This window comes from Cottoperca gobio, chromosome 16, assembly GCF_900634415.1.
Source record: "Cottoperca gobio chromosome 16, fCotGob3.1, whole genome shotgun sequence".
NCBI lineage: Eukaryota > Metazoa > Chordata > Actinopteri > Perciformes > Bovichtidae > Cottoperca > Cottoperca gobio.
The window spans coordinates 14,675,895-14,688,715 of record NC_041370.1 but is presented as its reverse complement, the minus strand read 5'-3'; the positions used below and the strand labels follow the sequence as shown (position 1 = coordinate 14,688,715).

Genomic DNA, 12,821 nt, shown 5'->3' with positions numbered 1-12,821 from the left:
TTTAATAAGACATTTTTATATAAATACTGTAACCCAAAAATCTGCAGTTCTTTACATTCTTGACCAGGGATATGACTTGATATATTGTGTTTTCATTGTTACCTAAAATGTCGACGACCGTCATGCATCTGTTCAGCGGCGACAGACATTCCTGAGTGACGTTGTTGTTGTTGCATTCTTCATTAGTGGCAACAGACGTGCACACATAGCAAGTTAGTGACAGTCCTGCAGGCACGAGGGACAAAGCACAAACCGAGACGATGATTTGAAGTCGGTTTAAAAATATGAGATGAGCGAGCGGTTTGAAGTACACAACGTATAGTAAGTCCATTGATAAAAGGTCCATGAACAACCATTGGGGCATGTTCAGAAGCCTGAGCAAAGAGAAACAATATTGACATTTGTGGATATTCATCAAATCAGTATTTCTACATCGATGGTTAGGTGTATATCCACAGTAAAAACCTGATGTGTTTAATTCAGTCTTCCTCTAGTCACAATTGTCTTGGATTTAGATTCTTCAGAGTGTGAGAATCTTAATGCCATTATGACTAATCTCTCACTGCATTGTCTACCTGAGAACATATTTTGAGAATTGGTATTAAAAACAATAACAGACTAGAATACGATTAAGTTGATGGGATCTGATCTGATGGGAGTCTTTGCCGTCTTCATGACAGGAATGTAAATATTTCAAAGAATGACGCACAAAAGATAAATGCATGTTTGTTCCTTCTCACAGTGTAAGCATTAGGATTCAAAATGAGGCTCCAGATTGTCTGCTCCTGGATTAAAACCCAAAATTAAAATGATAAATGCATGGCAGACTGGGACTTATTAGCTATGTTCATTTTGACTGTAGAGGAAGAAAATTATAGAAATAAAGAAATGTTTATGATGCACTATAAAGTCACATAAAAAAACAAAACCAAACTAGAAAGACTGCTCCTCCCAAAGACACCATTGTAGAAACTTGTCAGGCTTGCTTCTATAATTATGGCTCCGTACTGTCCCTCCCAAGTTATTGTTCTGCTTTCTTACATTCCACATTTATTCTGACGACTAGAAGCCTAAAGACAAAAATGAGGCAGACTGGGCTATTTCGGCAGTACCCAAAATGACACATCGTACATTAAACTTTTATGTTAATTACATTTCCCTTAGCAACACAGCCACCCTGATAATAAATCCCCATTGTTATTATTATGGAGAAATTCAAGGATCATAAACTGTCATTCTGCGACAGGGTTGCAACCAAATGCAGTTGAAGTCTAGTTAATTTATCATAATCTGACTGTTACTACTATTACATAGGAGCTATTCCATCCATCCAAAATATACTTCCAAACACAATTGTGTGAGAACGTTTTGAAATTTCCACCAGAAAAACCTTTTAATAAATAATAATAATAATTATAGTAAAAATGATATTATATTACAATGAATATTATTATATAATTATAATAATTTAAACTTTTAACCATAGTCTGTTTTAGTAAACCCTCACACACATTCCCATTTGTCATTCTAAAGCATACCGTCTCTTTGACCAGACTGACCTCCTCAGAAAGGGCGCTGTGATTTTAGTCTCTCTGATGTTTTTAGCAACCCTGAAGCAGAAGCTCTCGCTGGATCCTCTACAAGATTTATTTATAATATCACATCCTCACCCTGCCTAGGTATAAAAGCCACGAGTTTGTTCATGAGAAAAGCCCCTGACTCTTTGAGTCTGAGGTTAACTCACTTACCTGATGAGACGAGGAGGGAGAGGAGCACGAGGCCGAGCAACATCTTCATGACAGATGTGTGTCTGTTTCAACACCTGAAGCTCCGCTGTCAAACCTGGTGTGTCCTGCTCTGGGTGTGTGTGTGTGTGTGTGTGTGGTTTCTATTGTTTGTTTTACAGCAGCACTTCATTACTGTAGTTCCACCCACATCATCCTCCACCATCGTGGCACTGAAAGCATCTCATAAATCTCATGGATGTCTGTGTGCGTGAGTAGGACATTCCTAGATCTTGCTATGGTTACACAGATACTTGTCCTTGATTTAGCTTCTGCCAATCAAGGACACACGACACAACATGTTACGTCAAGCTGCCATTCATTGAAACAAAGTCTGTCGGTGTGGCAGACTAAACAAGCATTGTGTCATGACTTTCAGTATGTTCAGCTCAACCTGTACTGCAGGGCTTCAAGTGTTGACTTTCTTTTCTTTAGTCAAGAGGGAACTCCCATTTCTATCTAATAATAACCTCTAGGTATACATGTAGTATGAGAAAGTACAGAAATAAGAAAAACAGGAAAAGTATAGACATTAAAGTGGCTTTTACCAATATTTGTAAAAATATATATTACAATGTGTACGTTGTTGCTGGAAGTGATGAACCTACAGAGAATTATAACCAGAGCGTGTCGTTTAGCCCACAAACATCTAGGTCTTATGGGAAATGGTGTTATTAGGCAACAAAAAATCATGAATCTAAGTTGGTGGAGACCAAAAACAGAACTAAAATACAGTGAATATTGGACTCTCATTCATCAAGTGGACAAAAACACGACATGACAGATTATAGTTTGCTCTGTAACTGGATGTTTAGATAAGCAACTATTTGCTCGGATATTAACTGGAGCTGCTCGTCACAAAGTCATTTTTCATGCTAAAATGGCATAAAATGCTGTTTTCAGCGGTGTGGTGTGATGAATGTGGTTTCCCGACAGGAGGGTCGTTAAGTACATCACAGATACGGAAACGAGGCATGATATCCAATGTTATTTTATACTATTTTAATTCTGCTATTTTATACTATTTTAATTTTATACTATTTTAATTCTGCTATTTTATACTATTTTAATTTTATACTATTTTAATTCTGCTATTTTATACTATTTTAATTTAGCTATTTTATACTATTTTAATTTTATACTATTTTAATTCTGCTATTTTATACTATTTTAATTTAGCTATTTTATACTATTTTAATTTTGCTATTTTATACTATTTTAATTTTATACTATTTTAATTCTGCTATTTATACTATTTAATTTGCTATTTATACTATTTTTATAATGGTACTTCAGACTCATTTACATCAACACTGATTATTGTTCTGTAAATGCTCTTATTCTGTCTAATCTGTACTAATTGTTATGTTTTTGCTGTGAAGCTGCAATTCTTGTATGAAAGGTGCTATACAAATAAAGCTTATTATTATTACATTACAGCTCAATGATTTTGCAGCCAGAGACACAAATCAAATCTGAGATTCTGGATATGTTAGTCAATGAAGATGTGCTTGTTTAATAAAGCCACATGCCTCATTTTATTCTTCCACTTGCTCCTGAAAACACTGCAGCACTACAACATTTTCAGTTAAAAATAAATGAGATCTTGCTACTTAGAAAAGATAAAAACTCACCTGACCAACAACACCAGAACCATCCCTGACTAACTGTGCGCATCGACTGTGATCCCAGTTACTGTGAATACAAAAAAAGCTAGATGAATACGTGGATTTTAAAATGATTTATTACTTGAAAACATTCTCAGATGACTGACGGCGCTCACGTCATCCTCATATCTGTCATACCACATCTGTTCAGTGTTAACAGAGAAATGTACCAGCACACACACAGCACACACACCCTGTACACCTAGCACACATACACCAACACACTTTTCCTTTTTTTTTTTAGGATTCTCTGTCATCAACATTTATTTCCTGACATCAAACTTAAATCTTAATGGGACACAGTGAGGATTTGTATTCCTTTCTTAAGTATTAAGACAACAAACACACACACACAATCCATATATGAAACTTCCTTAACAGAAACCAGTCAAGCAGTTGCCATTATTATCAGTCTGCTGTCTGTGTTGACTTCTCTTCTGATTGCATGCCTTGATAGAAACACTGGCACACATGCACATCAATCCATACACACAGACACTGTTTTTTTCCAATTTGCATAAACCCTTAAAGCCAATTGTTTTTTATTTCATATTATAAAAAAATTAACAAGCAGGTTGCATTGCCAAAACAATAAAAAAAAATGGAAATTATTCTTCAGCTCAAGCAGTTCAGTCAGCAAAGAAGCAGAAATTAGTGCAGAGATCAGTGTAATACAAACACTACAAACAGCTTGATAAAGTAGTTCATTTACAGTGTTTATGCCTTCTGTAGACAAATGTTTTTCATACTATGTGATGCGTTTGTATGCTGAGAGAAAGGGAACAGACTGATACTTTGATAGCTATACTGCAGGGATTTCATAGACACATGCCATCAGGTTATTTGCAGTAAGTGGTCATTAACATTGCAAAGTCAGTCTTTATAAAATAATTGCACAGTACACAGATGGTGCTACTTACTTAATATGTAATACATGAGGGTGAACATTAAGCATGACTAAAATGAAACATCTAATGATATTCTAGACTATCTTGATATACAAGTCCAACATTAAATCTACACAACAGGTAGCACGTACCCTCTAATCTGGAATATAAACTGATCAGACTCTAGCGTCATTTATTTATTTTCTTCATTTGGATGAAGAGTAAAAAGTGCTTTATGTTGTTGGTCTGATCTTCTCATTACTGTCTGAGGACATGTTGCTTATTTGCAACCTTACGGGCCCCACCTGCATGTCTATCATTACACACACACACACACACACACACAAAGCCATGCAATGTTGAAACCATTCAATTCTAGTCAGGATCACAAAGTTTCCAAAGAAACCAAATATCTTGCGCTGAGTTGGGGTAATTGAGCAGAATAATATTAATTGGATGTGATGGTGACACCCTAAAAATGATGCTGTCTTGGGTAATTTCAGTTTATGTAAGCGTAAAGCTTCATATGGTATGTTATGCCTTTATTAGGGGGCTGCCCCAGTTTCAATTTAGTGCTGGATGTGTACAAAGAATATATTAAAAAGTACTTTTTTTAAAGAAAAGGATCATGGTTCAAGCTTTTCAGACAGCCATGTCAAAGTCAAGTTGAGTGAGTCAGTCATAAAGTTTAAGTCTTGTTGCAGTAGATGGTTATTGATTTATGATTATGGAACTATATTTGGGGTTGAAGGCTACATCCTCCATATGTGCGCATAAAGAACAAGAATCGAGCAAACGTACATTACGACTGGTGATATGATGCCGTCGATATTCTTCTTGCATAACGTGCAGCAGTCCGTAGATGAATGAGTTCAATCACTTTAGCAGTAAAGGGGGAAGACTTCATCGATGCCGAGCAAAAAGCAGCGGCATCACGAGTGTACAGCAGTGAAGAGTTAGAGGCCAAACAACTTGTCTTGGATCAGTTTAAAGTTGCTGTGGCGCACGTGGTCAGGTGTCCTGCCTGAGCCTCCACGTCACATCTTCAACGTTGTTTCAAAGATGAGTTTCTAAGTGTTTGTGCATTCATTTCTGAAAAAAGGAAGTAAAGGAATTTGTCTTCCCCTCATTGAGTCTTAAGTTTCTTGCTGTGGGTCCCAGACTCTCGTCTCCTGGCCTTGTGGGCGTAACGCCTGGGGGAGATATGAGATGAAAGTAGGGTTATATTACACACGAATCCAGACAGAAGCATTTAGGTGCATGGTGAAAATACTGACAGAAGCTTCAAAGAAGGTTGTTGTGTTTTCCAAACATCTTTACCAACAGTATATTTTACGTGAAAAAGTAAATCTGCTCCTCAGATTCATTGTTTAAATTCCCCTCAAGAGAAACACTGGAGTCCCACAGTGTTTACGTGTTCAGTGTTAGTGTGTATGTGTTGTAGTATTGTGTGTGGAGTGTCCTACCTTCGCTGGTAGAGGTAGAGGAAGAAGAGAAGCTCATCTCTGAAGCAGGAAAGTTGATGAGCGGAGGAGAAGAATCCAGAAGAGGAGAAAAATGAGGCACAGGAGCACAGGTCTGAGATCAGCGTGTTCACTCCCTGGTCGAGAGAGAGAGAGAGAGAGAGAGAGAGAGAGAGAGAGAGAGAGAGAGAGAGAGGGGGGAGGGAGAGAGAGAGAGAGAGAGAGAGAGAGAGAGAGAGAGGAGAGAGAGAGAGAGAATAATGAACTAGAAAAAGCTTTTTCTAAAATTAAAATGGTTCTCCGACTCCCATCTGACAACAGTAAGTTCCTTGTAAAATAGAGGAGGGTAAACAAAGTACTACTACCAACACAAATGTAATCTGTATGTTGCTGTTTGTGAATTAGCCAGATAAATAGTCTCACTCACTCTGTACATCAACACTGTCCCCTGCAGGTGGCTCACAGACTTCAACTGATCCAGAGAGAGGAGTAGAGGAACACAAAGAGACAGCAGAGCACAGTTCATACAGTCATTTACCATTTTCAAGTTATTTCATTTCACTCTACAATCCGATACTTTTGTAATTAGATACACTTATAGACATGCAATACCTTGTGGTTGATGAAGAGCTGTGGGGCCATAGACAGGAAGCCAAAGGCATACACTCCTGAGAAGAGGAGAGGTCAAGTGTCAATGCAGCAAATTAGTGGTTAGTATAAAAGTAAAGGCATCAGCTTAATGTAATGAGAAAAACTGACGAGAATTCAATGAAATGTGTTGTTAACAAACAGATGCAATTGTTTCTCTGAGACAAATGATGGAAGTCAACTCACCAGTCACCAGGCTGTTGACCATCCAGGAATAGTAACTGTCAACATAATGCAATGTAATGTTAATCTAATGTAGTAGCTGCTTAATATATGTACATAATGACAGGTATATTAGAGCACATTTATACATAAACCAAAAAACATCTTACTTTTATTCAAGAAAAATTCAGGTCTGATTTGAATCTGACTGCTTAAAACACTTCAGTACAGTAGATGGAGAGGAACCAAGATGTAACCAGGAGAGAGTTTGTATTGAAATATTACAATTAGACTGAAAACATTAGTGTGTGACATTTGGTAGCAACATTGAAAGGTATACTATGCAGGATTTTCCTAAAAAACAAGACTCAAAAAGAATCCATCTCAATGCTCACTTATGAGCCACTAAAAGTGTGTGTTGGTGTATCTGCAGAGACCCTGCAGCCCTCTGCCTAGACTTTCTTATTTTCTTATTATTTTGGGAGCTGTTGTGTAGCCCCCAGCCAAAAACAGCGCGCAGGTGAGGTTGGGAGATTATAAAAAGATACATCACTGACTCTCTTCTCTGCTCTCTGTCTGTGTTATGGATGTATAAAGAGCTGCAGGTCTATGTGACTGCCACACACACATATGCAAAGTATGGAGGCCACAGTGGACATGATGAAGCATGCGCTTTGTCTGCATTCACACAAATTCCAGTAACGTGGCATCTGCCCGCAGAGTTATTTCAATTTATTTTTACATATGTGCGGCCGTGTTTATCTGTGCTTTGGAATGTAACTGCCGTGGAACAATCAGAAAATAATGTTGCTAAGGATGCTCCCTCTCTTCATTCATACTCTAGCTCGCTTGACCACCGATGCACACACTCTCTCTCTCTCTCTCTCTCGCTCTCTCGCTGGGGAGGAAGGGCCAACATTGAATGGTTTGTTTACAAAAAGCAACCGACAAATCCTGCATAGTATGCCTTTAAGCTACGTAGCAAAGCTCTTACCTCTTTTGGCGTAAGTAGGCCAGTGAGAAAATAGCTCCGCTGATACACAGAGGATAGACCAAGTAGGACAAGTATCTGGATGCCTGGAGAGAAAACCACACACGAAATATTCAAATTAAACAAAGCCTGAGGTAGAGAACAAATTAGAGTTCTAACATACGAGAAAAAGATAGATTAACACACCTGTCTGTCGTACTCCACTGTCTTTCTTTCTTCTTCATCCAGTTTAATTACCTACACAGTGAAAAAGTGGGAAAACGTAGATAAGAAAGAAATGTATTGAATATATTCACCAGGGCTGGAAGCAAAAAACTGTTACTTAAGTAAGTTATCATTACTTATTACTCTACACATGTTAAATCTACTGTGTACGGATGGTTAAATCATACTCACATGGAGCTTGGAGCTTCTCCATTGAAACTGGATCTTAAATACTGTAAACACCTTCCATACCTGGCGGGACGAAAGGTTAGTGGGTTAAAACTGTCTGTTATGATCTTTATTTGTCCTTTTCTGTAGAAGGATTATAATAAATACCTCTACACATGCTCCCAAGCCAACAGGCAGCAGCACCAGCAGACTGGTCTCCTCTAGCAGATGGAGGAAAATGAGCAAAGTGCTGAGACTGCGCCACAGAACTACAAACAGAGAGGAGAGAGACCAAAGGAACAGTTCAGCATTTTTTTAGGCACTGCTTTACTGTGTGATACATCATTTACATCAAAACTATCATTGAATGTGGTTTATAATTGAAAACACTGCCTGTGCAACACAATCTTTGCAAACTAATTTAAAAAATCAAGCTTGTTTATTTTAATAATTTTCTTACCTGACTTCCTGGACATTCCCACCATGGTCTTCTTTTTTCTCCATGAGCTGAAGTCATTTTTAAGAGCCAAGAATTCACAAATGAGCTGCAGAAAACCACAGGTGGGGAGAAGAAACATACTGTTAACTTTACAATGCTTCATTTGCAATATGCCTGAGTTGCACGTGCTCTCACGACACACTATGTTACATATACAGACAGGGATTTATTGTATAAATCACAATTCATGAGACTATCAGGTGGATTCTAATGTGTACGATATGGCGTTTTATTATGGAGTTGTGTAATCTTACTTGTAGAGCTGTGATGAGTGCAGTCAACACTAGCAGATAGAGGTTGGAGCCCACCAGAGTTTCTTTAATCTCATCTACGTTCTCCTCTGTGAAGCCTAGATGAACAACAAGATGCAGTATCAAAAGATTTAATTTAGTTCAATCTCCTGACTATTTGATATGAAAAGCCAAAGGCTGAAATGTGTACTGGGTTCTTATTACATATCAGTTATCTTTTTAGCTCACCAAACTGTCGCAGGGAATAAACAATGTCCTGTAGATGCACCCAGAACCTGAACCTCCTTAAAGAGATTCCCTCGTAGGACACAGTCAGAGGCAGCTGGATAGTGCTGGTGCTGATCTCCTATGAATAGATAGATGTCAGGTCATTTATTTCAAAACCCAAAAGAGGTTTTATGAAATGTCTGTTAAACCTTCTGGGTAAAGTCGTCCTACCTGGAGGTCTCTGACTCTGAAGCTGATCTCGTTAACCAGCAGCAGAGGGAGGTAGATCATCTGTCGGCCTTCCTGAGAGCTACAAGGAAAAAACAGGAAGACAGTTTAATCTAAACACACACACACACACACACACACACACACACACACACACACACACACACACACACACACACACACACACACACACACACATAAACATTGGCCTAGGGCTAATTCATTATTTGCAGCATATATATTACCTACACCAAAGAAGTGAAGTTTCCGGTTTGGTTTGTTTGTTTGTCAAAGGGGTGAAGGGGTTGTAAGAAAAGGTTGGGGAACCACTCATATATACGACATATGTTATATACTATTTAACAGATAAAATGTATAATTTATAAGATTACTGTTTCAAAGCTTTCCTCACTCAAACACTGGAGAATAAAAGCAGCAATAAAGCAGAAGTCAGCAGCTCTCGGATCACCTGGCTTTGACCTCCAAAGCCTCACATGACTTACACTCTCATGTAGCGCCGCACATCACTGGGAAGCCCCGCCTTGTTAAAGGTGAAGTCCTCTGACATCATAGTGATTGACAGGTGAGGTCTCCAGTGGGACACCGGATTCTCTAATCTGGGACTTGGCCTCTGATGGAGCCACAAAAATAACTTATTAGTAGCAAGGCTGCATGTCTAAGTCATGTATCATGTTTAGAGCTGACAGAGTTTGAAATATGATATTGAATTACATTTTACCTTCTGCGTGTCTCTCTGCCCCTCTGTGGGTGTGGGAGGGATGTAGGTGGTGAGCTGAGCTGCGTAGTGGACTTCTCTGCCATCCTCCAGAGGTGAAACGCTGGCTTTGTGAACGTACACGACTGCAAACAGAGTGCCATTAGCCCGAGTCTGCTCTGGCAGAGAGACATTCACCTGCCTATGGAGAGAGAGAGAGAGAGAGAGAGAGAGAGAGAGAGAGAGAGAGAGAGAGAGAGAGAGAGAGAGAGAGAGAGAGAATGTGAGACAGAGAGAGAGAGAGAGAGAGAGAGAGAGAGAGAGAGAGAGAATGTGAGACAGACAGAGAGAGAGATAATGAGAGAGAGAGAGAGAGAGAGAGAGAGAGAGAGAGAGAGAGAGAGAGAGAATGTGAGACAGACAGAGAGAGAGATAGAGAGAGAGAGAAGAGAGAGAGAGAGAGAGAGAGAGAGAGAGAGAGAGAGAGAGAGAGAGAGAGAGAGAGAGAGAGAGAGACAGTATGTTAAAGCACCAGCCTGACAGAGATGGATAAAAAAAAGCTTAATACATTTGAAGTAAAACAACATTTCATTCCATCGACGCTTTTACTACAGTGTTCCTCTTGCTGTGGTAATGAGCAGGAAGTCTTCTGATTTATGTTAGTATCAATATGTCAAACCCACCTCTCAAATGTAGAGTGTGGGTCAAATGGGTCTATTTTTATAGCGAGGTTGAGTTGGCTGTTGTCTGGCACGAGGCAGGTGAAGACACTTAGCTGGATAAGACAGAAGAAGAGAAGGGATTCAAAGCAGTCTTTTTCTATTTCATAAAAAAATTATTGGAGTCCAAAATTAGATGCAACTGCAGAAATGCAAAAATAAAAACCTGACTATATGTTCCAAATCCCCTAATTCAATTTAAATCACCAAAGCATTTACTGGTTCAGCCTGACAAACACATCATATCTCTATCATTAAATACTCATTTCATCTGAAAAAACAAAAGGCCATAACCAAGAGCCATTAATGTACCATGCCATGTAGGCAACACATGATTTGCCAAGGGTTGTATACTCAGTAGTACTGGCTAATAACATAAAGGGGCAGTGAGTTTAGTTCTTCTCAACTCAATGATCAGGCCCATGCATGCAGCAGTGTCTTGAGCTGGATCTCACAGAACTGGAATATTTGGTATCTCTGATTATGAGGAGTAAGGAGTAGGAGACAGAGGCCCGTGCTAACCTGTAGCCTGGGTCTTGCTGTCAGGTAGGAGGTGATGCAGTGCTCGCCTGTGCTTCCATCGCAGGGTTTAGTGTTGAGGAAGCCGTACAGCAGCCAGGCGGTGTGGAGCATATAAACCACGAAGACCCCGAGCAGCATCTTCGCGATAGAGCTCCTCTTCGCGCCGCTGTCCGCGCCGGGCTTGGACTGACACGATGGGAACATGGCAGCTACTGATGCAGATCATCAACAACGAAAAATAATTTAGAAAAATAAATGTACGTGGTCTGGGGTTGTGCACGGAGCTGTTTATAATCGGATACAGCGTCAACACAATAAAATCCCCACGCTTCCTCCCTGCCACAGCATCCTTCCGGTTATCGGAGATGCTGATGCTGCTGCTTCAGCGGCTGCACCGTTTTTTAATAAATCCACATCTCGCGAAGCCTGAGCAATGATCCCACAGCATAGTTTGTTCCGGGTGCCACAAAAAAACGAATTTTTCCGAAATATTGCTCAGCACGCATATAATATCCACAGGCACGTGGTCTTTCTGTATGGAACCACATTTTCGCCAATAAAAAAATTAATAAAAGGTGAAAACTTAGTCTTGTGATGAAAAAAGTAAGACATTATAATGAGAAATGTTGTTGAAATAATACTTAGTATCTCATAATAATGAGTTAGTATCTCAAAACAACGAGAAACATTCTCAAAATAATGACATAGTATCTTAAAATAATGACTGCTTAGTTCTTATTTCGAGAAAGTTTCTCATTATAAGGATTTACACTTACAGGATCTTTTTTTTCATAACATTGGCGGAAATGTGCTTCAATATATAACGTATTATTTTTGGCTATTTTCAGACTCAGTATGCCTACAGTTAAATTTAGGCCAAAAATATAGATAATTTTAATCAGAATGTTATTCTTGGCAAGTGTAGAAGGCTTTGAAACACCATTTAGATCTTTATTTGGGAGAGGAAATGGCAATACTTCAATGATAATTTCCTATAATTCTTTCTGGAAAAAAACTATATAAATTGTATTGTTATAGGGTAAATAGAGACAGTTATTCCAGTTCAACTTTAGTTTGTTGTGTTGAATTTATAAGTGGTTGATTTCTAAAGGAATTTCCATGAAATAAGTTATCTATTTAAATTAAACTGAACTGCTACTGCAATAGTTTAAATATAGTGTTAGAGACTATATTTTTGGAGTCTTAATATGGATCCCATTTTTATGAAGAAAATTAAAAAGTTATTGAAAAATAAAAACTACTTGTGGCATGTCAAAGAATATTGTCCTCCTAACTGGAGCTTAAAGTAGTTGATTAATTGATTAGTTGATTATAGAAAATGAATCGCCAACTATTTTGATAATCAATTAATGATTTCAGTAATTTTTTCAACAAATGTGAGCATTTGCTGCTTGATAGTAAATTGAATATCTTTGTTTTGTTTTTGTTTTTTGCCGTTGGCTAAACAAAACAGGTAATATGAAGACACCACTTTGAGCTCAGACAAATTGTGATTGTGATCATTTCTTAGAACTGACAGTTAATTGATTAAATAATAAGAAAATACTTGGCAGAGTTATCACTACTGGAAATAATCATTAGTTGCAACCCTATTACTGAGTCATACTTTTGACCCACTATCTCATAATTAAGTAATTATTTTGAGTTATTTAATCAAACTTTTGAGTTATTAAATTGGACTTGTA

General features: G+C 38.3%; 1 protein-coding gene across 1 annotated transcript; it reads right to left on the bottom strand.

Annotated features, from left to right (window-relative positions):
* Positions 1–3,516: 3,516 nt before the first annotated feature.
* On the bottom strand, positions 3,517–11,474 carry LOC115021193 (cleft lip and palate transmembrane protein 1-like protein). Its single transcript, XM_029451441.1, has 17 exons — positions 11,116–11,474; positions 10,558–10,649; positions 9,899–10,076; positions 9,663–9,790; positions 9,163–9,241; positions 8,953–9,070; positions 8,728–8,822; positions 8,435–8,519; positions 8,143–8,243; positions 7,999–8,058; positions 7,789–7,839; positions 7,606–7,688; positions 6,636–6,670; positions 6,414–6,469; positions 6,229–6,273; positions 5,805–5,938; positions 3,517–5,531 (listed from the first exon to the last, which is right to left on the bottom strand). The coding sequence occupies exons 1-17, from the start codon at positions 11,317–11,319 to the stop codon at positions 5,465–5,467; spliced, it is 1,611 nt and encodes a 536-aa protein (XP_029307301.1). The 5' UTR covers positions 11,320–11,474; the 3' UTR covers positions 3,517–5,464.
* Positions 11,475–12,821: the final 1,347 nt, after the last annotated feature.